Genomic DNA, 26,295 nt, shown 5'->3' with positions numbered 1-26,295 from the left:
GATTACAGCGTCCTTTTTGTATCCGGCGTTAGAAAGACTGAAAAGCCAGGACAGAGTTGAATGACTCTCCCCTTCTGCAGCAATGGGATTTCTATTGGTAGGGTTTTGAATTACGCTCTCCACAGAAGCTTTTGTGAATCTTACAAGCCTTGACTGTCCTGGGATCCAGAGCTTAGCTACCTCTCACCTTGTATCCCCAGATGGCAGCTAAGATATGGATGCTCTTGCTAGGACTGACCTCTTCTAGCATCAGCAATAGAGTTTTTAACTGAAGGCCTTCTTTAGAATTTTATCTATCTAGATATGAGAGACACAGGGTGGGATGTTATATCTTTTATTGGACCTACTCAGGGATAGTCAATAGGCAGACCCCATGGGCTAAATCTGGACCGCCAGATGCTTTTGAATGGACCACAAAATCTTTTTATTTACTTATTATTGTCATTATTGTTGGGGGGTGGGCGGCTATTATTTCCTCTGGAGTCTGGACCTTCACTATACCTTGACCAAGAAATTTGGACCTGACAAAAAATAATTGACTACCCCTGGCTCTGTTGGTGAAAGATAACAGTGAAGATGTTACCTCACCCATCTTGTCTCTCTCATATCCTGGGACCATTTTTTAAAAGTGCATTTTTATTTAAATTGTACATATAATTTGAAACACTGAGAGAAACAGCACTCTGCGGCAGTGTGGTGAAAGCCACTGGGCAGCACCAAAATGAGTCTTAAAAGATAACACTCAAAGCTGTAATGGACAATGAAATTTGAACCCCAGAAAACTGTTCCATATTAAAATGAATTTTTGAGGGGTAATAAACATATTTTCTTTCTTCTGTCTGGTTAGTTTTATATATAATATGTACAGGTAAACCACAATTATCTAATTAGCTTGTAGGACATCCAAAACTTGGTAAATCTGCATTTTGGAAAAGTTGCATTCCAAGGGGGAGGAAAATGGTTGGTTGGTTTTTCATTTGTTTTGTTTTGTTTTGTTCTTGGTTAATATTTTTTTTTTTTTTGGGTGGGGGAAGGGAAATAAGTTTTTGAATTTCAGATAACAGGGTTTCAGGCAATCCCAAATTCATAGCTTTTTGAAGTTTTGTGACAAATCAGTTATGAGAATTATACTAGAAATTAAGATGAAACATCATACTCATGTATGCTATTGAAAGTGTGTGCAGTCTTTTTTAACATCCATGTTCTTTAGATGCACAATTTCCTAAGGAAGTTCTGTACTCTCTACATGTTATAATTCCTATCTGTATAAACATTTTTTAAGATTAAAACACTGGACTTTTCCTTTAACTTTTTTTTTTTAAAACTATGGTACCTGTGGCTGTTAAATCTATTCTGTTAATTATGAACATAATAAAGTTCCTGCATGTGTTTTGCATCTCTTGGAATAATATGTTACACATTTTAGGTTAAAAACTTACTTTGATTAAAATTTTAAATAGTAGAATTTGTTAATTTCTTGTATTTGCCTCCTTGCTGACATGTTGCAGTATTGAGATTTTAAGACATTTTTAGTGCATAATGGTTTTAATAAATAATCTTTCTTTTCATGGAAGCTATTGAAATAAACAAAGCACAGAACGCTTAGGGGCATGTGAGCATTAGAGAGTCCAGAAAGACAAATATAATGTTGAATCTTTGCAAATGGATGAGTAGAGTAAGAATAGAACTGATGAAGCAGCTTATTGCTTTGAGAGGTAATTGCTATAGTACTGCAGAGGCAATTCCAAGCACCATTTGAGTATAAATGTTAACTGTAGTGATGGACGAGCTCTTGTGCAGAAACAATGAATCTAATCTGGGAAACAATGAATAGGAAATAGCTGAGCTTTCTTGCTTCCTTGAAGGCTCAGTTTGTCAGCCAGGAGATCTCCTATTTGACTTCAGTGAACTTTCAGCATCTTTCGGGAGGTTAATACCACACTTCTGCATTTAACTGACCAAAGTTAACTTGGATGGAAGGGTTATGACCTTATGACTTACGGAAACAGAGCTATCTATTGCAAAGCATGATGTAGGCCTTAAATCATATCTGTCTCAGGATGAAAGCTTTATGATAAGTTAAGGTTAGAAACAATCATTACAAAGTTGTAACTATGTAAACTATTGGAATTTTGTAACTATATATACTACTTGAAGTATCTGAAAAAGAAATCTGGACATGAAAAATTCACAGTTGAGTTTCCACAAACAGCTTCTGACTTTGTATCCCCGCCCCCATCCCATCCACCTGCCTTATTGTGTGGTATCAGATTTATATACGGATATTATTGAGACTTTTTTGCTGTGGGTAGAAAGTTGAAGCAGACGAGAATCTTCATTCTGCTTGATAGCCATCTTCAGTGTGTGACAAGGGAGATGAGAGGTTGGAGTTATGAATCTTTGGCCTTGTTGATTTTTTCCAATATGAACTAGAGCCAAAAATTATGTCTCTCCATGAGATATTTCAGTGGTTTTTATTTGTTTATATCTTTACTAGATTCATGGTCTGATCCTTAAGGGTTTGTGGTCCCTAATGGAAATGTGGAAGTGGTATGGTGGTAGGTGACTGGTGATGTGAAATAAAATAATTTAATTCCCAGTCTTTCAAATTTCTTTCATAACAATACTATTATAATGTTTTATTTTAAAGGTTATCTGTTTATAACATTAACTCATCTTAATGGAGCCTTGTCTGGAGATTTTCTGAATTTCTTTAGAAAGTATTTTAAATTTTGATATGTGAAAACTAGTTGATCTGTTTCTTTCAGTTAAAGGATATAAATTGTTATAATTGTAGAGATGGTCTAATGATGCTACATGATGGTGTGTGAAATACAATACAAAGTACTAGATCAATCATATGTTCTGCCAAACGAATATATAATCTCTTTCAACCCAAGTGGTTTAGCTAACATAGTTTACAAAGCCCACATGAACTCTGCTGGATCCTGATAAAGCAGTCCAGAATTCTAAAATCTGCACTGAATAATCCCTATGGTCTTTTTGATGGTAAGTGAAGCTTTTCTTAAAATTTACCACCACTGCACCATCACCAGGGACCAGCAAGGGAGAGCTCTGTTGTAGACAAAGCACTGGTGGCTACCTACATTCTTACCCCTGTGCCTTTTCAATTTCCCTTGAGCAGGGTTAGATCACATGGTAGTAGAAATACCAGTGACTAGCGCTCCCACTGTTGGCTTGCCCTTAGCAGAGCTGCATTGGTGCTGATGAAATTGTGGGAAACTTAAGTAAAAGCTCTGTGTAGATGCAGACTGAAATGCTCCCATTATATATGTTAGTTGAAGAGGGTGGTTCTGTTGATGTGGTATGGAGTCAGAACTAATGACCTTAGATTAGCACCCTGTTGTACAGCACTGAAAGAAGCCCACAAAAAAATTAATTTCCACTTTTTATGGGAGTAGAAAACAAATTAAAAAGCTCTCCTGGAAAAAAAGAAATTACACTAGCAATTCTGTTCTTTATTCACTCTAGTGCATTATGAGAAATGCATACTTATGACAGAATAATACTGAAGTACAGATAATGCAGAAGGTGATAACATAATTCATGAGACGGGAGGGGGATTCATAATTCAGTTGACTGTAACACGTTGCAGTGTCAAGGGTGACATAGTTTGCTTTCCCCATTGACTTAAGTGGGATTTGAATCAGTCCATCACTTTAAAATACAAACTCTAAAAAATTTCAGTCCTGCTTGGAAATATGACACTTAATCCTTTGAGGACTCAGACAAGTATCAGAGTAAAAGAACTGCTTTCAGATACAAGCAATACAAAAAGACATTTGCAAATTAATTTTCGTAGAAAGTTACTCCTAGCAAGTAGAAGAGACCGAGTTATACAACTGAAAATGTTGTATCCATAGTCAATAAAATATCAAATTGGGGCTACTAATGCATCTTGAGGGTTGTGGCGAAACCACTTATCTTCCTACTTGTGGTTCATCATTATGTCATAATAGCCACCATTTATAACTTTATAATTGCACCCATTATTTGTTCTGTTATAGGCAGCACAACTAGCAATGCGTGTAGTTAAGGTTGCGCAACATTGTTGATTATAAAACTCTTTTCGGTTGCTTATAACTTAATCGAAGCTCTACTCATTTAGGCTGAAATTTTCCATACAGTACTTGGTGTCTGCCACTGGCTGAACTTTTTTGGAAAACTTCAGCAAAAGAACAGTTAAATGATTTTGCAGAATAGGGTTAGGGGAAAATGTGCTTATAGAATCATAGAATATCAGGGTTGGAAGGGACCTCAGGAGGTCATCTAGTCCAACCCCCTGCTCAAAGCAGGACCAATTCCCAACTAAATCATCCCAGCCAGGGCTTTGTCAAGCCGGGCCTTAAAAACCTCCAAAGAAGGAGACTCCACCACCTCCCTAGGTAACGCATTCCAGTGCTTCACCACCCTCCTAGTGAAAAAGATTTTCCTAATATCCAACCTAGACCTCCCCCACTGCAACTTGAGACCATTGCTCCTTGTTCTGTCATCTGCCACCACTGAGAACAGCCGAGCTCCATCCTCTTTGGAACCCCCCCTCAGGTAGTTGAAAGCAGCTATCAAATCCCCCCTCATTCTTCTCTTCTGGAGACTAAACAATCCCAGTTCCCTCAGCCTGTCCTCATAAGTCATGTGCTCCAGACCCCTAATCATTTTTGTTGCCCTCCGCTGGACTCTTTCCAATTTTTCCACATCCTTCTTGTAGTGTGGGGCCCAAAACTGGACAAAGTACTCCAGATGAGGCCTCAGATGAGGCCTCACCAATGTCGAATAAAGGGGAACGATCACGTTCCTCGATCTGCTGGCAATGCCCCTGCTTATACAGCCCAAAATGCCGTTAGCCTTCTTGGCAACAAGAGCACACTGTTGACTCATATCCAGCTTCTCGTCCACTGTGACCCCTAAGTCTTTTTCTGCAGAACTGCTACCTAGCCATTCGGTCCCTAGTCTGTAGCACTGCATGGGATTCTTCCGTCCTAAGTGCAGGACTCTGCACTTGTCCTTGTTGAACCTCATCAGGTTTTTTTTTGGCCCAATCCTCTAATTTGTCTAGGTCCCTCTGTATCCGATCCCTACCCTCTAGTGTATCTACCACGCCTCCCAGTTTAGCGTCATCTGCAAACTTGCTGAGAGTGCAGTCCACACCATCCTCCAGATCATTAATAAAGATATTAAACAAAACCGGCCCCAGGACCGACCCTTGGGGCACTCCGCTTGAAACCGGCTGCCAACTAGACATGGAGCCATTGATCACTACCCGTTGAGCCCGACGATCTAGCCAGCTTTCTATCCACCTTACAGTCCATTCATCTAGCCCATACTTCTTTAACTTGGCGGCAAGAATACTGTGGGAGACCGTATCAAAAGCTTTGCTAAAGTCAAGGAATAACACATCCACTGCTTTCCCCTCATCCACAGAGCCAGTTATCTCATCATAGAAGGCAATTAGGTTAGTCATGCTGACTGTTCCTGATCACTTTCCTCTCCTCTAAGTGTTTCATAATTGATTCCTTGGGGACCTGCTCCATGATTTTTCCAGGGACTGAGGTGAGGCTGACTGGCCTGTAGTTCCCCGGATCCTCCTTCTTCCCTTTTTTAAAGATGGGCACTACATTAGCCTTTTTCCAGTCATCCGGGACCTCCCCCGATCGCCATGAGTTTTCAAAAATAATGGCTAATGGCTCTGCAATCTCATCCGCCAACTCCTTTAGCACCCTGGGATGCAGCGCATCCGGCCCCATGGACTTGTGCACGTCCAGTTTTTCTAAATAGTCCCGAACCACTTCTTTGTCCACAGAGGGCTGGTCACCTTCTCCCCATACTGTGCTGCTCAGTGCAGTAGTCTGGGAGCTGACCTTGTTCGTGAAGACAGAGGCAAAAAAATCATTGAGTACATTAGCTTTTTCCACATCCTCGGTCACTAGGTTGCCTCCCTCATTCAGTAAGGGGCCCACACTTTCCTTGACTTTCTTCTTGTTGCTAACATACCTGAAGAAACCCTTCTTGTTATTCTTAACATCTCTTGCTAGCTGCAACTCCAAGTGTGATTTGGCCTTCCTGATTTCACTCCTGCATGCCTGAGCAATATTTTTATACTCCTCCCTGGTCATTTGTCCAATCTTCCACTTCTTGTAAGCTTCTTTTTTGCGTTTAAGACCAGCAAGGATTTCACTGTTTAGCCCAGCTGGTCGCCTGCCATATTTACTGTTCTTTCTACACATCGGGATGGTTTGTTCCTGTAACCGCAATAAGGATTCTTTAAAATACAGCCAGCTCTCCTGGACCCCTTTGCCCTTCATGTTATTCTCCCAGGGGATCCTGCCCATCTGTTCCCTGAGGGAGTCAAAGTCTGCTTTTCTGAAGTCCAGGGTCCGTATTCTACTGCTCTCCTTTCTTCCTTGTGTCAGGATCCTGAACTCGACCATCTCATGGTCACTGCCTCCCAGGTTCCCATCCACTTTTGCTTCCCCTACTAATTCTTCCCTGTTTGTGAGCAGCAGGCCCCTAGTTGGTTCCTCCAGCACTTGCACCAGGAAATTGTCCCCTACACTTTCCAAAAACTTCCTGGATTGTCTGTGCACCGCTGTATTGCTCTCCCAGCAGATATCAGGGTGATTAAAGTCTCCCATGCTAAAAATTCTTGCAACCATTTGGTTGAAAAGCTCTAGTGCTTCTGTGCTTGGGACATGGAATATGGCCGGTAGGCTGCCCTGGGGCGAGGGATGTGCCTTTGACACAAAAAACTGCCCAGATTTGGCCAACTTACAACACTTTGGAAAATCTCAGTTCATGCTTGCTCAGTAGAGACTTGTTAGAATTTGGCAGCTAACTTCTCAGAAGAATCTGTCCACAATGAGCATCCTCCAGCCCAGAGGTGCGGCAGCTGAGCAGGACTTTTCATGCAATTGCTGCTGCAGGCCCTGTGACACCAGGCACCAGAACACAGAATAAAGAGATGTTCTTTTCTGTGCTCTCAATGGACCCCTTGCTTGCACCCAGGCAGCCGAGAGGAGGGGGAGGAGGAAGTAGCCTGACCGAAATGCAGAGGGAAAGGGCTTGTAGAGTAGGCTGGGACAAGAGGCCATTGGAATAGGACAAGGATGAGGAGTTAAGAGTTCTAAAATGAGCTAAAACTCTTCCTAGGAGTCATGAGTTAGCAATTGGGATGGGGAGCCAAGAGGGAGCTGATGGAAACCTGGAACCAGAGGATATGGGGAGACTGGAACTGGGACAAAGGATGAATGAGCCCAGAAGCAGAGGGAATCAGGCTTGTGGGGGAGTGGGAGTTGGGCGTAAAGGTTTGAAACCAGCAGAGAACACTTAGGACCTGGAACAGAATCAAGGTTCTTGAGTATCAACATTCCTCTGCTGCTAAGAAATAGCTGTGAAACCCACTGGCAAAATATGTGCCCCATCTCCCTCTAGTGGCTGGCTGTACTATCGCTTTCAGTTGTTGTGTTAACTCCAGTTAACAGAGGCCTGTGCTGTGGACTAAACTTTCTGATCCTTCCGATGAACCATGTTGGAGTTGATGCTGTTTCTACGTGATGGACTTCCTATTTTTTTAGTTTGTTTCTTTAAAAACTTAGGAAATTACATGCATGCAAAATATTACATTCAAAGAATGTTGAAGTTGGAAAGGAAACACCCAAAGGCTAGAAAATGTCAGACCGTTGCCTATGTGTATGCATTATGATATATTCCTTAGCTGCATGATGAAATGATATTTTTCCACAAATTCCCTGCCTCATTTGCTTCAAAATTTGGAAGGTGATTAGTGAATAAGGTGGGGTGGGAGTGTCGTTGCGAGAAGACTGAAGGGATGTTCTCAAGGTTTAGGCAACTGAATGTCACCCAGGAGGATTGGATTCTATCCCTGCCTCTGGCACAGAGATCCTGTGTGATACTGGGCAAGTCACTTAAACCAAACTTTTTGCAGGTGGCCACTAATCATCATTTTCTGCGTGCACAATTTGAGACACCTGGTGTTTGATTTGAAGAGTTGAGCACTCTCAACTGCAACTAAAGTCATTGGGAGCTGTGATCTGAACAAATAAAGTACTATAAAATGCTACTTTCTCTGAAAACTCATCATAAGCTTCTAAAACTGAGCACCCAAAATTAGTGGAAACTCTTGATATTGTGTCTCTGCCTTCATTCCCCATCTGTAAAATGGAAATAATACCACTATACCCTTATGAGGGAAGGTAAAGATAAATTCACTGAGATACTACAGTGATGAGTGCCATAGAAAAGCCCATGAGGAAACTAGTAATTCTCGATTCAGTGCAGGATTTGGATAGTGTGCAGTAAATAAGACATGGAACCACATGTTGAACAATGAGAATAAAATGAGATATCGAATGAGCATTGTTCATCCTGTGCACTGAATGAGAGAGGGGCATGTGCAAAGAATAGTATGTGATCATGTAAATTCAAGACTATCATGATTACTACTTGGGGGTGGGGCAAATTAAAATTGCACAGACACCTTAATTCTGGCATTTCCAAACTTGTGAATGCTTGACTCTGCAACCTTTAGGGCTTGTCTAGACGAACAGTTAGTGCATGGCAAGCTGGGGTGTCAATCTACCTTGCACTAGCTTGACATGCATTAACTGTTCATGTGAACCAAGCCCCCTGAAAGTTCCCTAGTGTACTTTGATCTACTTCCTTTACAAAAGCAACAGAGTCCTGTGGCACCTTATAGACTAACAGACTTATAGGAGCATGAGCTTTCGTGGGTGAAACTTTACAAAGCAGACTAGATCGAAGTGCAGTAGGGAACTTTTAGTTCATGGTGGCAGGTTCCACATGGACAGATATTGTGCAGCAAGCTACTGCAACATAGATTTACACCCCAGATTGCTGGACACTAATTGTTGTCTGGACGAGCCCTTAAAGTTCTTTTAATGTAGCTTTTTGGATGTAATATTTAATAAATGTTTTCCAGAACATCTGTGAAGCTGATGGTGTGTGTGTGTGTGTGTGAGTGTGTGTGTGTGTGTGTGTGTGTGCAAGAATATTTCATCTGATCTTTGTTTTGAGTTTTTGCAGTATAAAGTTGGGGATGACTGGGCGGATTGTTTTAAATCACCAATTTTGATCATGATTTAAATCAAGCAGAAATGTTGATTTAAATCATTGCTTTTTATCATGTTTTGCATTCATACTTTTTTGTTATTTCCCCTAAAGAAAGTTGATTCTTATTGGTTCAGAACCATTAAAACATGTTGATTTGCAACCAGATATACTCCTTACACTAAATTTGGTGCTGCTTCTTGCAAAACCTTTTGATTTTTTTCTAGTGTTTAAATATACATTTTGTTAAACTTGGTATCTGACAGAATTGTGATTAAAATGTAACCTCTGCTTGTGAGTTTAAAACAGTAACCTTAAATTTGAAATATCAATTCTTGATTGAAACTTTTTACCAAGTATTAGCTTGAAAATCTTTGCAGCAGAGACAGAAACGTCTAAAACAGAGTTTGTAATGGAGTCCCACAACTGCTGAGGCATAATTAAAAAGACCAGGTAATAGTCCTTTTAAATTTGTATTCCCACTTCCTTTGTTTCCTGGCTTGTTAGAAGACTAAAAGAAAACTTTCCTCTGCTGATTCTGTCTTTTTTCTGGAAGCACGGTAGTTGGCGTCGCTCAATTTTATTTATATGTTTGTCCAGCATCCATGAAGTCATCAGTACTGCGCACAGGTCGTAGAATGAGCAAAATAAGTATAAGTTTGTGTTAGGTCCTAGCAAAGTGGTGGATTTAAAAAAACAACATACTGAATAATCAATGTATATCTGTGGGCTAAATTCTTCCTTTAAATATGTTCAGAGATGCACATTAGTGGGACTTGTACGTGTGCATGTTTGAGGACAGACATTGGCCCATTAGACCTAAAATGGTTGATATGCTTTTATTTAAAACAGAAATACAAGTGGAATTGCTTACCTCATGAATTTGCCTGAAATACCAGTGGTTCCGTGAGTATAAGAATGGTATTACTGTAATACCTCTTAACCATATCCTGTTTGACAATACAATAAGCAGGGGAGAGATGATTTACATTAAGATCTAGTTTACTTCTCCAGTGCTTCAGAGCAGAAATGTTTCCATGGTGAGGAAATTTTAATATTCCCTGTGTAAGGAGTTTGAGACAGGTCAAGGTTGCTTTTAGGCCCCCATGTGTCTGTTGTTAATGCAAATTACTATCCCTAATTACGGCAACATTTTTGTTGACATGAGGCTGTGAGCCACTAATATTGATTTTATGAACATTGCCGGTATTTTCAAAGCCATATTCACGTCTAGCAATTTATCCCTGTTGCTTGCTGCTGAACTGTAAAATTCAGATAGTGGTAAGGCTTCACAAATATGTGAACTTTGCCAGTGTATCGAGTAATGTCTTGAACTGCCTCTGAAAAATCCTGTCACCACCACCATTACGCTGAGTCAAAATGTCAACAATATCTTGTAAACTAGACACTGCAGTCTGTGGTGCTGGCTGAGATAGTGTCAAGGGAATACGCAGAAACAGCTGTTGAAGGATCAGCGTTCCAAAACCAACAAGACTGAGTCACGTTTGCTTAGCAAAAGAGTAAAATGCAATAGCAACATGAAGTATGCACACCTGCACAATAGGTTAAATAAAACATAAAGAAACTCTTGAGCTGATAGGTACAAATATTTTCTTTCTTAACTGCCTTCTATAACAACTCTTTCTTTCAAAACTCTTGGTGTAACTTGGAACCAAGGTGATGGGTATATTAGAATAGCTGGAAACAGCATCACTCTGATGCCAAATTTGGGTGCAATGTCAGTGGGAATAAGAGTATTTACCATGACCGAGAGAAAGAAGTTGGCAATTCAAGTTGTGCACTAAATAAAGGGATCTGTACCATTGTAAAATTTGCAGTTGTATTCCATACGATTGGAATTTAACTTCATTCCATTTGTGCGCTAGTCTGTAAGCCCCCGACCCACTCCTCATTCAGGCCTCTCATGAATACCCACGTTCACTGTGATGCACTCAGAAACAGATACATACACATATACACAGGCACACTTTTTAAACTATGTTGTGCTGTCCACACCTTTGTCTGCGTAACTATGTAATTTTTGCTGTAGTCCATCTCATCCTCCCCCCGACCCCATCCTGTTGTTGAGAGAGTTGGTTGTCAGAAATTAAACTCCAATATGGTTTCTGCAGCTTGTTCTGTGGGTGGACCCCTGTGCCCCCACGTAGCCTATTGAAGTCAGTGGGGCTCTGCATGGACGCAGGAATCTGCCATACATGCAACAAGTTGCAGGATTGGGTCCTAATGTTGGTAATTCTTCAGCACAGAGATTGTGGGTCTTTACTGGTGCTGTGAAGTGCCTATCACACTAGGGTGCTGTGAAATTATCACCAATAATAAGTGCCAGTAAAACTAATCCAACAAAACCAAGCATGACTTTTGATTTAAAAAAAAAGAAGAAGATTGGTTAGCTGGGGTGTTTCACTGCATCTCTTCTGTCCTGAACAACAATTAAAGCATTTGAGCTGTCTTGGGAGTGAGAATGTTACGGCCACGTACAGTATAGAATACATCATTTGTCACAGAAGCACCATAATACTAGCACTCAGTGTTGGCCGCAGTCTCATCTCGGATGACAGCACCAAAATTTGGTTCAGAGTCTACATCTGTGAATATAAATACTTACAATAATACCAAAACTTGAGGCTTTAACCCCTTTTGGCACAGCACCTGAACAAACTCTGCCTCTATAGCGTAGCTCAGTGGTTCTCAACTGGGGGACCTGGTTTCTCCCAGCTGGGGGTGGGGCAGCTCCAGGTTTAAAAAAAGGGAGCGAAGATGGGACATGATTCAAAAAAGGTTGAGAACCCCTGGTGTAAGTGATATGAATCCAGGGTTGTGGTAAAAGACTATGATGCTATTATTTCTTGGTAGGAAACATTTCTTGTGTCATTTCTTGAGGGTGTGGGGAAGGGATGCTCCCTGAGTACTGTGGTAGTAATATATTGAGTGCTGCTATCACAGTTGAATCTGAGGAGTATATGAGACAATATGTTAGTGTTGTTTTCTAGTATAACAGTGCTGTTACTATTATTTTAGTTGTTTTCTGTAGTACATGCTTGATATATCACAACACATATTTAAGTTGCATATTTGTGCTGCGCTGTTTATAGGATTGTGTTGTATACATTTAGGACAGTATGATGAAACCATCAGGCTTAGCCAAAGTCCGACTACTCTCTGTTATTTTTAGTTCCTTTTTAGACGTATTCTCCATAAGCAAAATTAAAATGCAAGTTCAGGTTCTTCAACTCCAATTCCTCATTTTCTTTAATAAGAGGAAAGTATGTCTGATAGTAAAACTGACTTGTGTATCATCTAAATAGTCATTTTTGAATGCAGATTTTCAAAATCCTCAATAGTGATTTGAAAAAGTAATGACTACTTTTATGGTGAGACTGGAACCCTACTTTAGAAGTCTGTGGGATGGCTGTGTGCGTCCAATGAGAGGCCAGCTGTTTCTAGGAACTGTGGGGAACAAAAATAAACCTTTAGATTTTAAATTCATTTTGAGAAAACCAAATACTGTATCAATATGCCAGTACTTTTGGTTCCTTCTGAATGATTCACATCAAAAGCTCTGGAAGACAGTGTGTGTTTTAATCTATCTTCACAGTACTCCCCATGCAGTGATGTGTATAAAACCAGTTCTGTGACATATTGCCCTTGGGGGAGAGTCCTGTAGAATATAGTATACGCTTTTAGCAAGAACATAATTTTCTAGAAAGCTTAAAAAAAAAAAAGCAAAGGATATTGTTAACTTCTGTAGGTTTTTAGAGTAATTGCAGGAGCCTAATTGCCCCAGTCGTCATAGTCTTTCTTTACTTCCCACCACTGTGCCTCCTGTGAGGCTCCAAAGTGTTTAGGCAAGTGGCTGGTCCTGATATTGTCTTACACGTTAGAATTCACTATTGTCTACCCAAGGCCGTCGGTGGTGTAGTCAGGTGCTTGCAACCAGCATAAAACATAGTATGTACAGGATATGTCACTCATATGAGGGGTATATAAGCACAATTTTCATGTAAGGAAGAGGAGTATTGTTTTCCAGTAATTGAATTCCAGGTAAATAGCTCATTATGTCTCTAGCTAGACCTTGTTTGTTTGCTGATCATTTCTTAGGGTATGTCTACACTACGAGAGTAGTTCGATTTTACTTAAATCGAATATGTGGAATCGATATTATAAAGTCGAACGTGTGTGTCCACACTAAGGACAGTAATTCGACTTTGTGAGTCCACACTAACAGGGCAAGCGTCGACATTGGAAGCGGTGCACTGTGGGCAGCTATCCCACAGTTCCCGCAGTCCCCGCTACCCATTGGAATTCTGGGTCGAGCCGCCAATGCCTTCTGGGGAAAAAAATGTGTCGAGGGTGCTTTTGGGTAACTGTCATCATCCAACCGTCACTCCCGCCCTCCCTCCCTGAAAGCGCTGGCGGGAAATCAGTTCACGCACTTTTCTGGTCAGTGACAGCGTGGACGCCACAGCACTGCGAGCATGGAGCCCGCTGCGACCATCGCTGCAGTTATGGCCGTTGTCAACACCTCGCAGCTTATCATCCACCTTTCCCAGAGGCAGATGCTGAGAAATCGGGCGAGGAGGCTACGGCAGCGCGGTGAGGACCTGAAGTCTGAGGGTATGTCTACACTGCCGCGCTAGTTCGGCGGCTGGGGATCGAAGTTCCGGGTTCGATTTATCGCGTCTGGTGTGGACGCGATAAATCGAACCAGGAAGTGCTCGCCGTCGACTGCGGTACTCCAGCTAGACGAGAGGAGTACCGCGGAGTCGACGGGGGAGCCTGCCTGCCGCGTGTGGACTGCGTCTGAACCGCGGTAAGTTCGAAGTAAGGTATGTCGAATTCAGCTACGTTATTCACGTAGCTGAATTTGCGTACCTTACTTCGACTTGGGGGGTAAGTGTAGACCAAGCCTGAGTGTGGCACAGACCTGTCACAAAGCACGGGACCCCGCACCGAGGACATCATGGTGGCAATGGGTCATGTTGATGTTGTGGAACGGCGATTCTGGGCCCGGGAAACAAGCACGGACTGGTGGGACCACATAGTGCTGCAGGTCTGGGATGAATCACAGTGGCTGAGAAACTTTCGCATGCGGAAGGGGACTTTCATGGAACTTTGTGAGTTGCTGTCCCCTGCCCTGAAGCGCAATGACACCTGGATGCGAGCAGCCCTGAGTGTCCAGAAGCGAGTGGCCATAGCCCTCTGGAAGCTTGCAACGCCGGACAGCTACCGGTCAGTCGCGAACCACTTTGGCGTGGGCAAATCTACCGTGGGGGTTGTTGTCATGCAAGTAGCCAACGCAATCGTTGAGCTACTGCTCTCAAAGGTAGTGACCCTGGGAAACGCGCAGGTCATCATAGATGGCTTCGCCGCGATGGGATTCCCAAACTGCGGTGGGGCTAAAGATGGAACTCGCATCCCTATCCTGGGACCGGACCACCAGGCCAGCCAGTACATTAACCGAAAGGGCTACTTTTCAATGGTGCTGCAAGCACTGGTGGACCATAGGGGACGTTTTACAAACATCAACGTCGGATGGCCGGGCAAGGTTCATGACGCTCGTGTTTTCAGGAACTCTGGTCTGTTTAGACGGCTGCAGGAAGGTATTTACTTCCCGGACCACAAAATAACTCTTGGGGATGTGGAGATGCCTATAGTCATCCTCGGGGACCCAGCCTACCCGCTAATGCCCTGGCTCATGAAGCCCTATACTGGCGCCCTGGACAGTGAAAAAGAACTCTTCAACTACCGGCTGAGCAAGTGCAGAATGGTGGTGGAGTGTGCTTTTGGCCGTCTCAAGGGGAGATGGAGAACCTTACTGACTCGCTGTGATCTCAGCGAAACCAATATCCCCATTGTTATTGCAGCTTGCTGTGTGCTCCACAATCTCTGTGAGAGCAAGGGGGAGACCTTTATGGCGGGGTGGGAGGTTGAGGCAAATAGCCTGGCTGCTGATTACGCCCAGCCAGACAGCCAGGCGATTAGAAGAGCCCAGCGGGACGCGCTGTGCATCCGGGAGGCTTTGAAAGCTAGGTTCCTGAGTGAGCAGGGTAGCCTGTGACTTTTAAGTTTGTTTACAGAGAAGCTGAACCTGCCCCCGTTTCTTTACCCAGTAAATGTTCACTATCCTCTCCAGTTACATACCCCGTTCCCCCCCTTCCAACACACGTTTAAAAATAAAATCACTTGAATTTTGTTAATGAACACCGTTTTCTTTATTACTGTTTTCGCGGGAAAGTGTTGAACCTGGGACGCAGACTGTGGTGGGGAGCGGGTGTAGTGTAGTGATGCAAAGGACGCTTCTAAACTCCAGGAATGACAGGCTCCGCAGTGGTGGACTGGTTGTTTCAACGGAGCCTGCCACCCCTCCTGTTCGGGACTCTGTGTGTGGGGGCTATGTGACTTTGTGGCAGGGGGAGGACGGTTACAGATCCCCTGCTGCGTGGCTCTGTGATCCAGGATAAGGACCGCTGCATAAGATCTGTAACCGCCCTCCCCCGCCACAAAGTCACATAGCCCCCCCCCCCCCCCCACACACACACACAGAACATGAAAACCACCTCCCAGACTGACCAGGGTAACTAGTGACTGCAATGTGTGTGTGCCCTGCTGCTGAACCTGCCCCCGCCTCTGTACCCTGGTAAAGGTGACTGTCCTGTCCAATTACCAACCCCCTTCCCCCCCTTCAGACAGACTCTCCTCTAAAAGAACATGATGGAAACAGTAATTAACAGAAACGTATTTTTTATTAGCAACTGCACATGAAACTGGGGGATGAAACTGGGACGGGGGCTTGGGTGAGGCGGGAAGGAAAGGACTTATCAAATTTTGGGGAATGAGAGCCTTCTGGTACTTGAGCAGTCTGCAGGGGTGGAGTGAGAGTTTTCACGGACTCTGCCGCCCCTCCTTCTTGGGACTTTGGGTGAGGGGGGTATGGGACTTGGTGGCGGGGGAGGGCGTTTAGAGAGAGAATGCAGGGGGGCTCTGTCCTCCTGCCTCCGGTCCTGCAGAACATCCACAAGGTGCCGGAGCATGTCCGTTTGCTCCCTCATTAGTCCAAGCAGCGTTTGAGTCGCCTGCTGGTCTTCCTGCCGCCACCTCTCCTCCCGTTCCATGTGTGATCGGTGCATTTGGGACAAGTTCTCCCTCCACTGGGTCTGCTGGGCTGCCTGGGCTCGGGAGTAGCCCATAAGTTCCGAGAACATGTCCTCCCGTGTCCTCTTCTTCCTACGCCTAATCTGCGCTAGCCTCTGGGAGTGTGATGCCAGGGTAGTTCGGGAGACAGTCGCAGCTGTGGGATGGGAAAAAGGGAGTGAATTCCTCAGAAAGATAAATTTAGTTGTGAACAAAGAACATAGTCTTTCTCTGTGAACAAGACCATGCACAGCACCTATCACATGCGCACTCAGGACAAGGTCGAATTTTCGGCCTTCGCATTCGGTGCTTGGGGTCTTGCAGTGCAGATCAGAGAAGCGGGGCAGGACACCGGAATTTGTGTAGCAGGCCGACATGGTAAGCCGTAGACTTGTGGCTGCTTAAAACTTTAATAATAGCACTGGCCTCCTTTCACGTTCAAAGCAATGCCAGTCCCTGCTGCCAGCAATCCGGCAAGCATGAACTCTGCCCCTGTCCCACCCCCTCACGGCTGTCCCAGGGAAAGATCCCTGTATGCTGCCCCTCTCCCGCCTCCACCGCGTGGCTGTAAACCGCCGGTTACAGTTCTGTAAAGGAACAGGCAAGCAGTCCCAATACTAACATTCCCCTACCTAATTCAAAGCAGGTCGCCATGAGCGACATCACTCTGATGAGGATTTCAGAGACGGAGAAAGAAAGGATGCTTCGGGAAAGCCTGCAAAGACCAGGGCCGTATGCCCCTGGCTGTCGGGGAAATCAGCATTGTAAGTGCTGTCGACTGCCTCGTCCTCCTCATCTCCTTCCTCATCTTCCCCGTCCGCTAACATGTCCGAGGAAGCGGCCGTCAACAATATCCCATCCTCAGAGTCCACGGTCAGTGGTGGGGTAGTGGTGGCGGCCGCACCTAGGATGGAATGCAGTGCCTCGTAGAAACGGGATGTCTGGGGCTGGGATCCGGAGCGTCCGTTTGCCTCTTTGGTCTTCTGGTAGCCTTGTCTCAGCTCCTTGATTTTCACGCGGCACTGCGTTGCATCCCGGCTGTATCCTCTCTCTGCCATGGCTTTAGAGATCTTCTCGTAGATCTTTGCATTCCGTCTTTTCGATCGGAGCTCCGAAAGCACGGACTCATCGCCCCACACAGCGATGAGATCCAAGACTTCCCGATCAGTCCATGCTGGGGCCCTCTTTCTATTCTGAGATTGCATGGCCATCTCTGCTGGAGAGCTCTGTATCGTTGTCAGTGCTGCTGAGCTCGCCACGATGTCCAAACAGGAAATGAGATTCAAACGGCCCAGACAGGAAAAGGAAAATTTTCCCGGGGCTTTTCCTGTGTGGCTGGTCAGAGCATCCGAGCTCGGACTGCTGTCCAGAGCGTCAGCAGAGTGGTGCACTGTGGGATAGCTCCCGGAGCTATTAGCGTCGATTTCCATCCACACCTAGCCTAATTCGACATGGCCATGTCGAATTTAGCGCTACTCCCCTCGTCGGGGAGGAGTACAGAAGTCGAATTTAAGAGACCTCTATGTCGAACTAAATAGCTTCGTGGTGTGGACGGGTGCAGAGTTAATTCGATGTAACGGTGCTAAATTCGACATAAACTCCTAGTGTAGACCAGGCCTTAGTCACACTGAATTCAATATTTGTGCTCCCAACTACAAGTAACTTCTATGTGGATTTGTGTTCGTTCTCATGAATTGTCTACAAACTATCAAAAATGTGCTACTTCCACTGATGATCTTAAAGCAGATGTAGAACATATTTTTACCACTCTAAATATTTTTAGATGACCCTGGCCTAGCAATAACTTTTCTACGGGTTCACATATCAGATTTGTTTAGAATTCTACACCAAAAAACACGATTGCGGTTAGGGACTGCAAATATAACAACAAAATGTTGTGCATTCACATGGCAAAATGAATTGCTTTTATATAGCTAAACACAGCTGGATCTTTGATGTGTACAAGTAAATCGTTTTTGTAGTGCTTTTCCCTGCGCCTTCTTAAATTGGCTTTCCTTTGTTTGTTCCATTACTGTTTGTTTATTCGGAGTCCTACAGTCAGAAACCATAGAAGCCTTACTTTCAGCATTCTTAGGGAAAATGTCCAAGACTAGGGGTGTCTCAACCTGGAAGTCACAACCAGGTGACAGAGGGTCATGACCACGCTGCTCTTCCCATATTGCTAAAAGGATGGGTTGTCCTGGAGTGGGAAGAAGGTCACAGTATGTAATAGGTGAGACCCATTGCCCAAGACACACTACAGGGTTGGAAAACCTTACCTTGCCTTGTACTTAAACAAGATGGTCTAGTGTGGTTGTGATTCAGACACTCTTGTTTGTACCACCTGAGTACCAAAGTGAATTAAGCTAAACTGAATAAAGGCCACTTTAATTCTGAATAACATCATCCACACTAGGATTTAATGTTGTTTAACTAACCCATTTCAAATTCAACCTTTTTGTTAATTTGGATTAATTTTCCAGGATGCTCCTGTGTAGACAAGTCCTTAGTTCCAATGGCTAATGATTTTGTCCCATGTCTTAATATGTGTTTGAACAGCACCTAGCACATAATGGGAGCTACCAGGATACAAATAATAATAATATGTGAGTTTGAGTAAATTGTTTGTTATTATCACTCATTGCCGTCATTTTCTGATGATAATAATTACTCATTATGATCTAGGATGTGTACGTGTTTAAGAAAATATCACTTAGCGCTGAAAGCATATGGCCATCGGCTTCATTCATCTGTTTGAACCCACCTCAGTCATTTTACAGAATTCCAGTGCAAAGCAACTGTCTGATCTCCAAGAGCAGCATAAAACATGCACACCCAAGACATTAATCAGTTGGCACGATCTGGTATGGTTAATACAGGGCCTTTCCCCTTCCAGTGCATGGAAATGGGCTTCATATTGGCATCCTGCTATGTTAGCAGCAGAACAAAATCCATATTTATCTTTTTGTTACTGTTTCATTTTCAATATATGCATTAAATCTCACTGCATTGCTCTCCAGAGTGCCAGGCTGATGCTTTTTGAGAGGGGGCTTCCTTGTCACACTTCCGCGAGGTTCTGAATAAGCCATTGTCCAATTTCTCACCTAGTAGGTGTTTTATTGCTGACTCAACAATTGTTGATTCTTTCAGTGATGACAAGGTGGTAGAAGAGCAGCCGGAGGAAGAGGAGGAAGTAACGGACGTGGAGGACGAAGATGCTGATGATGATGACGATGATGGTGATGAGATTGAAGAAGAGGCAGAGGAACAGTACGAAGAGGCCACGGAAAGAACTACCAGCATTGCTACCACAACCACCACTACTACCGAATCGGTAGAAGAGGTTGTTAAAGGTAAATTAATGTTTGTTTAGGTTGGGGTCTGCGGAATTGATCTTACTGGTGTGTATTTGCCCTTTACTACTAAAAATGTTCCAAACAGCAAAATATCCTAAGTTGCTACATCATTATGCTTTGTCTTTATATGATTTGCAAGTTTTTTTCCTTTTATATCTAATCTTAGGATACATGGATAGTGATTGCCACATATTTTTGAGATTATTTTCACAAACAGCATAGTAAACTACATGAGAAGAAACAGTGTTGTATGTTGGTAAAACAATTTATTGTGAAAGAAAAGGGAATGTTGATATCAAGTGGAAAAGGTGTGTTAGAAAGCACTATTAGGTAGGACATTGTCTTACATTAACATGTTCTGGTTAGCTATTTTATTCAGATTCTTGGATTTTTTACGTACAGCATTTCTCAATAATAAGCAAATAATTAAATTTAAAAAATCCTATAGTTGACCTAGTGTATGGGTTAAAGATTACAAATAATTATAAACAAAATTACAATGTATGTTTGTTGTCTATGGGGAAAAAAGAAACAAATAACATAAACGGGGTAAAATAGATTTTAAAATATGCTCCATTTGTATGCTCTTCTATATGGTGTCATTAAAGCAATTTAATTTTTTTGATAAATTTGAATATTAGCCTACCTATAGTCAATTTGACAGTCCAAATCATGGTAGAATTTTTTTTTTCTGTTCCTCTTCCCTTGTACAATTTATTCTTTAAAGGAGCGCTTCCTAGGTTTCTATATGATTTGGAACTATTCTATATGGTGTAATATTTATATAATCCAGGTATTAGTTTTCTATATTGCTCATCTCCCTGGTAGCATTGTACTTATCAAATGTCTTTATGATGATCTTCTACCTCCTAAGAAATGAGACACAGGTAAAAGCCCAGGACAAAACATAAAATGAGCTGAGTTCCTATGAGTTAAAATGGAAGGAGTTGCAACTTAAAACATTCAGAGACAAAATGACCATGATATGGCTGTAGTGGAACTAACACGGACATTTCAGTCCTGGTTCCCTTAGTCCTTTCCTGCTGCTATTGGAATTGAGGGACACAGACCCTTAAAAGTGTACACACTGACCTTCCTATCCCTTCCCTGTGGCAGGGTTGTTCTGCCCTGTTGGCTGATGTTTATGTTGTTTGGTGGTAGGGAGGACTGCACAGGATCGATCTTAGCTATGATTTTCATTCCATGATGAAATATGTATATAATTGAATGGAATTACCCTATAGACTCGTTCGTTAGCTCGTTCATTTATAAGCTGACCCCCCCAAGATGGTTAGGTAAAAATAGCAAAAACTATGACCCTTTCATAAGCCGACCCTATGTTTCAGGGGTTGGCAAACTTTGGCTCCTGGGCCGTCAGGGTAAGTCGCTGGCGGGTCGGGACGTTTTGTTTATTTGGAGCGTCTGCAGGCATGGAGCCCCTCAGCTCCCTGTGGCCGCGGTTCACCGTTCCCAGCCAATGGGAGCTGCGGGAGGTGGCGCCACTTCCCGCAGCTCCCATTGGCTGGGAACGGCGAACTGTGGCCACAGGGAGCTGAGGGGCTCCATGCCTGCAGACGCTCCAGATAAACAAAACAACAATGTATTAGATATTCAGTTCAATGGTTCCATAGAGTTTAAAATTATCAAATTTTGGTGTAGACCCATTTATAAGCCGACCCCCGCTCTTTGATGCGTCGCTTTTTTACTAAAAATATTCAGCTTATGAATGAGTATATACGGTAAGTAGCTAACCCGGAAAGGGTACGCTTCCTTTATTAACATTTTCTGTCCTTCCTTATTTTTTCTCCCTGTTTCAGGTGAGTGCTATGATCAAATGAACTGATGTTTGAGTAAAATTGATTCGCAAGGGCTTCCTTCTTAGGCAGAAAAAGCTCTTATTTATCTGAACTCTGTCTCTTAAGTCTTCGATTCAGTCACTGGAGAACCAGTGTGAGACGAAAGTAAAAATCCCAGTTTAAATCTTTAAACTGCTTAAATATATTTCCATAGGTGAGCTCTTACTGACCAGGGATGAAACACCATGTCCTCACTGGTAAATGAATATTTAAAAAGATACACTTCAGTTTAATGGGATTTGGGATGAGTGGAAATGAGAACAAATTAGGTACAGCATGTCTTTTACCGAAGCTGAAATTTCGAAGAGGTTAAGATGTTCAGTCTTCAGGCAACTAGGATGTTTAGTGCGAAAATAAACTACAAAAAAGGTGAAGGAACACATTGAATTTATATAAAAATAGACTGTAACATATAAACATTGACATTCAGTGGTGCTGGTTTTAAGAGCCTAAAGATAATCGTCTTTAGTTTTTGCATGTAACATTGGTAAAATGCATGTGTCATGAAGGCAAGAGTTTGGCTGCAGACAAGTCTAGTGTAATCAGGCTTGATGCCAGATTCCCTATGCAACTCTCCTGAGGCACCTCAGCCCATCTGACCTTCAGCATCTTCATCTCTCTTTAAGTATGAGGCCTCTCGTGATGGGACTGTTACTTGTACCAAATTATTTGCATGTAGATGGCTATCCCTGATTATTTCATTGAGATGACTAAACTTTTATTGTCAAATTGTGCCACAGCTGCTTCTGCAGCTCTGATGACAGAGTTGTCCTCCTGGGACAACATGCTAATAGACTGGTCCACAGACCAATAACTGGTGGTCTGCAGAGAGCTGGCTTTTCTCATGGTATACGTTCATCTCCTTGTTTCCACTGGAAAAATGCATTGAAAGAAGCTAAAAATACGTTAGGAAATTAATCCGTTACTGTAAGATGTTGACGGTTGACACAGCGATGTTATGCTGTCGCACATGGGAGGAGAGTTGCTCTTCATGATTGCAAATAGGAAGGGGGGAGGGTCTGTGAGACTTTCTCTATTAAGATGTGGTCCATGCTAAGGAAGATGTTTGAGAACCCTTGTAGATAGGGCTTCTTTGCCAGGGGTGGCTGACTAGCTTTAACCCATTTGGGTTACAAGTAAAACTAAGATCACTTTTCCAAAGGGTTAGGGCAATGAAGTTTATACAATGTATTTACTCCTGGAAGAAATCTGCGCCAAAGAATTCTATGCCAAAAAATTAAAAACTCTGCACACCATATTTTAATGTTCTGCATATCTTTGTCAAAATAACACAATATAATAACACCAGTTTTAGGGTTTTTTGGTAATTTATTTCAAAATACCTGTCAGTAAGTATGTCTGTAACAATACAGGGCACGCTGGAAAGCAGCTTCTGCCCCCTCTCTATACACGTCTGGCTGCTCTGGCCCTGAGCTGGCTTCCCTCTCTTTTCTGTTGCCATAGCAGCCCTGATGGGTGAAAGGTGTAATTGCAGCACCTCCCTGGCAGAATGTATTATTCTGCGGGGTTAGGGTGTGGGGGATCTGTAGGGGACATGAATTCTGCATGTGTACCAGGGTGCAGAATTCCCCCAGGAGTAAATACTCTCCATGCTGATTGCACATCCAATTTCTTCCTTATACTTTCTGGAGACATAATTGTTATTAGATCCATGATCATTAAAGAATGTGGGGAGAAGTTCTTCATGTTTTATAGGAGTTATCTTTCCTATGTCAAATCAGTGGAAGCTTGTTTTCTTCTCAAACCATAAATTAAACTCTTCTGATAATGGGTGATGCAAAGCCCAACCAAGTAAATGGACTGACTCCCATTAACGCCAATGGGCATTGGATCAAACCCTAAATAAATAAAGCATGTACGGAAACTGAAGCTATATCGTGAAGACACTCATGCTGTCTGCTGTAGTTTCAACATGTCATGCTGTTTCTTATTCCTAAGCATGTTTTAACTAGTAGTGACCAAAATACCCATAGCAAAACAGCTCACAAATATATTTCCAACCATCAGGAGCAGAACAATTTTAGTCTTGTCTGAAAAATGCCAGATAGCATGAAAGTTCTCCTGAGCCAATAGCTCATCAGGCTGACACAGTAAAGGCACGTCAGTTACCTAGCCAGCAGTACACAAGGGAGTGATGTGGCCAGCATCATGTCTGCAGGCCTATGGCTGCCCTAATGCAATGGATCAGGTACCCATTTTGCATCTGGGTGAACTGGAAGTGGCTTTTCAGGGAGAGATTGAGTAAGAATCAAACCCACGGCTATCAGGATTGTCATCGGGTGCCTAAACCACTCAGCCACTGCACCCTGACAGATGGCAACCTGTTATTTCATGTCCTGTGGCAAACGTGTTTTTGAAAGCTGTTGTGTTTTTTAGCGGGTTTTTCTTTATTGAAGAGACTATAGAAAGGAGGGCTTTGGTGAATTCCTTTCCATTATCCTAGCACAATACTTAGCGATATGCACATGCCTTTGTCTGACAAGGGCATTTATGCTATAGGTTTTCAGATAGATTGAACACAGGAATCAGGAGTCCAGGATTCTGTATATATCTGTGCCACTAACTGGTTATCAGTTTGCAAGTTTGGCTGAGGAAGCTGTGTACCTTGACTGGTGGGCTTGAGGTCACAGGCTCTAGGGAACCCAGAAGCCAGCCCTTCTCAGTTCTATATTTCTCACCCCCATATGCTGGGAGATGTTATCCCTGAATTTGTATTCTTAAAGCTGAGTGACTGATTTCTGCAGAGTGCAGGAATGCAGGCACTTCACCCAACCTACATACCAAACAGGGGAAGTCACTTTGAAGACCAGTCATAACTAGCAGATCAGCTCTGGTTCTGCTGACATCACTGCCTTAATACACTATAAATTGTTTCAGAACCAGAAAATGATACTGAGATATCGAGGTCCCGGGGAGTTTTTGCTAGGATTGACTGAATCATGGAGAAACTCTGTTCTCCCATGATGTGTAATTGTTTGTGATTCCATTTCTGTTCTCCTTCAGCATGGCTGTTGATAAGCAACATTGTTCCTCTCTTCGCTTACATCAAAGAAAAGGCAATTAGATCTTGTTTTGAGTTTAATGCTTCCTGTCAACATATCGGTCAATTAGAGCTTATTTAAAGGCAAGCAGCAGGGCCAACACAGCAACCTGTTGAACATTTGGCAGCTTGCACACATACCATTCAGCAGATGTGGGAAATTCAGCAAAGGCTTGACCACCTGGTTTTCGTAGTGTTGCCAGTTAGGAATGATTTCACCATCCCTTAATTCAAACAGATTTGTTTAAATATTTAGGAAAGAATTGAAGTGGTGCTGCTTGATGTGGCATTTTGAATGTGTTTGTAACCTGCAGTTGCACATGGGAATCTGAGCCAGCTTTCTTGCAAAAGAGAAGTGACATGCATTAGGTATGGCAGCTGTTAGCCTTATTGCTCTACTGTATCTTGTTTGCTATTCCCTTATATATTTCATAGATTCTTTAAATCCATTCAGTGACAGTTGCTACCTATTACAAGGCAAGTTATTTAGCTTATTATAGGGAAGTGCTGGTCCTGTCTATTGCAGGCTTTGATATAGTATTGGAGTATTAATGCCTTGTTCAAAATCAGTTCTGCTTTAGCCCACACTGACTTAATTGCTTTTCCTCCTTTTCTTCTGTGAAATGTTATTACCTTGGTTTAAGCGTCAGAACGTTTTATGTTTTTCTTCACCTAATTTAGGGTGAATTTGATTGGTCACCTGCTTGGGTGAAAAAATTTGAAAAGGGATAATAGACGCTCATATTGCATTTTAAGAAAATACCTAGACATTTGTACAAGAGTGTCCAATGTTATAACTATCTTTCTGTCAATTGACAAAAAGCATGTGTGATTTTCCTTACTCTTATGAATGTTAATATGCTCAGTCTAGCCTTGGTTATAGAGAACCATGTATTGGTACATTTTGATTAGTACAACTATGAATTTAATTGGATGTTTTGATTTAAAATTCAGTTGCCCCTCCATAGAAGGACATCTTTAAGTTGTCTTACATCAAATGAAATCTTTTTCACTGTTAACCAGAACTGCTGAATCATAAAAGAACATGTTTTTTAATTAAAATTCTGGGCCAAGGACAAACATATTGGAATACTTTATAGAGCAGTTCTGCTGTTTTACATAAGGATGAAAATTTCATTATGATCTATGCTATACTTATTGAATTTTGTCCTCTGCTAATCTGATTCTCCAACAGAAAATATCATTTTAAGGTACTGCAACTGTAATGATCTAAAGCTTTGGTTTTATTTACTAATCTGTTTAATATTATCCTACATTATCATCATCTGTGGGGATAAGTCTTTTGGATGAGTGAAATGCATTTCTGTGCTAACCCTCTCAGTTAATGTGTCTGCTATGTTAATAAAATCATAGTGTTACGGGAAAGCTGCATCTCTTCTAAAACATACATAAAATGTGGAATTTTGTTGATCTAGTCTTACGTTCAAGCTGTCCTTTCTTTGCCACTTGACATCTTGGTTCTGAGTGAAGTTACTCTTAACACAAATAAAATGAAAATATGTTTTATACATTTCTTTTACATTGGAATTGGAAGGCTTTGTATTTTAGGCACAGTATACAATTATATTTTATTTATGCCCCAATTATTCCCTGCGAGTAGGCTCCAAGTCAACATTAGAGAGAGAGATTCAATCTTAACTGGCAATTACAATTTTAAGGTATTTAACTGTTTTAAAGAATTGTTCTTTGGCATTGCATTTATAATTAATTGTTCAGCCTTTTTTTTAAAAAAAAAATTCTCTCT

The 26,295-nt window shown here is 42.4% G+C and overlaps 1 protein-coding gene across 2 annotated transcripts in view; it reads left to right on the top strand.

The window, feature by feature from the left end:
- APP (amyloid beta precursor protein) overlaps positions 1 to 26,295 on the top strand; it is a 326,391-nt gene that overhangs the window by 150,112 nt on the left and 149,984 nt on the right. For both annotated transcript variants that reach the window (XM_065418260.1, XM_065418252.1), the window contains exon 6: positions 19,408 to 19,610. In XM_065418260.1, the coding sequence (XP_065274332.1) occupies positions 19,408 to 19,610 (203 nt within the window). The remainder of the gene's footprint in view (positions 1 to 19,407; positions 19,611 to 26,295) is intronic.

Source organism: Emys orbicularis, chromosome 1 (assembly GCF_028017835.1).
Source record: "Emys orbicularis isolate rEmyOrb1 chromosome 1, rEmyOrb1.hap1, whole genome shotgun sequence".
In the NCBI taxonomy this organism is placed as follows: Eukaryota; Metazoa; Chordata; order Testudines; family Emydidae; genus Emys; species Emys orbicularis.
Note: the sequence above shows the minus strand (reverse complement) of the source record. Positions and strands in the feature narration are given on the sequence as shown.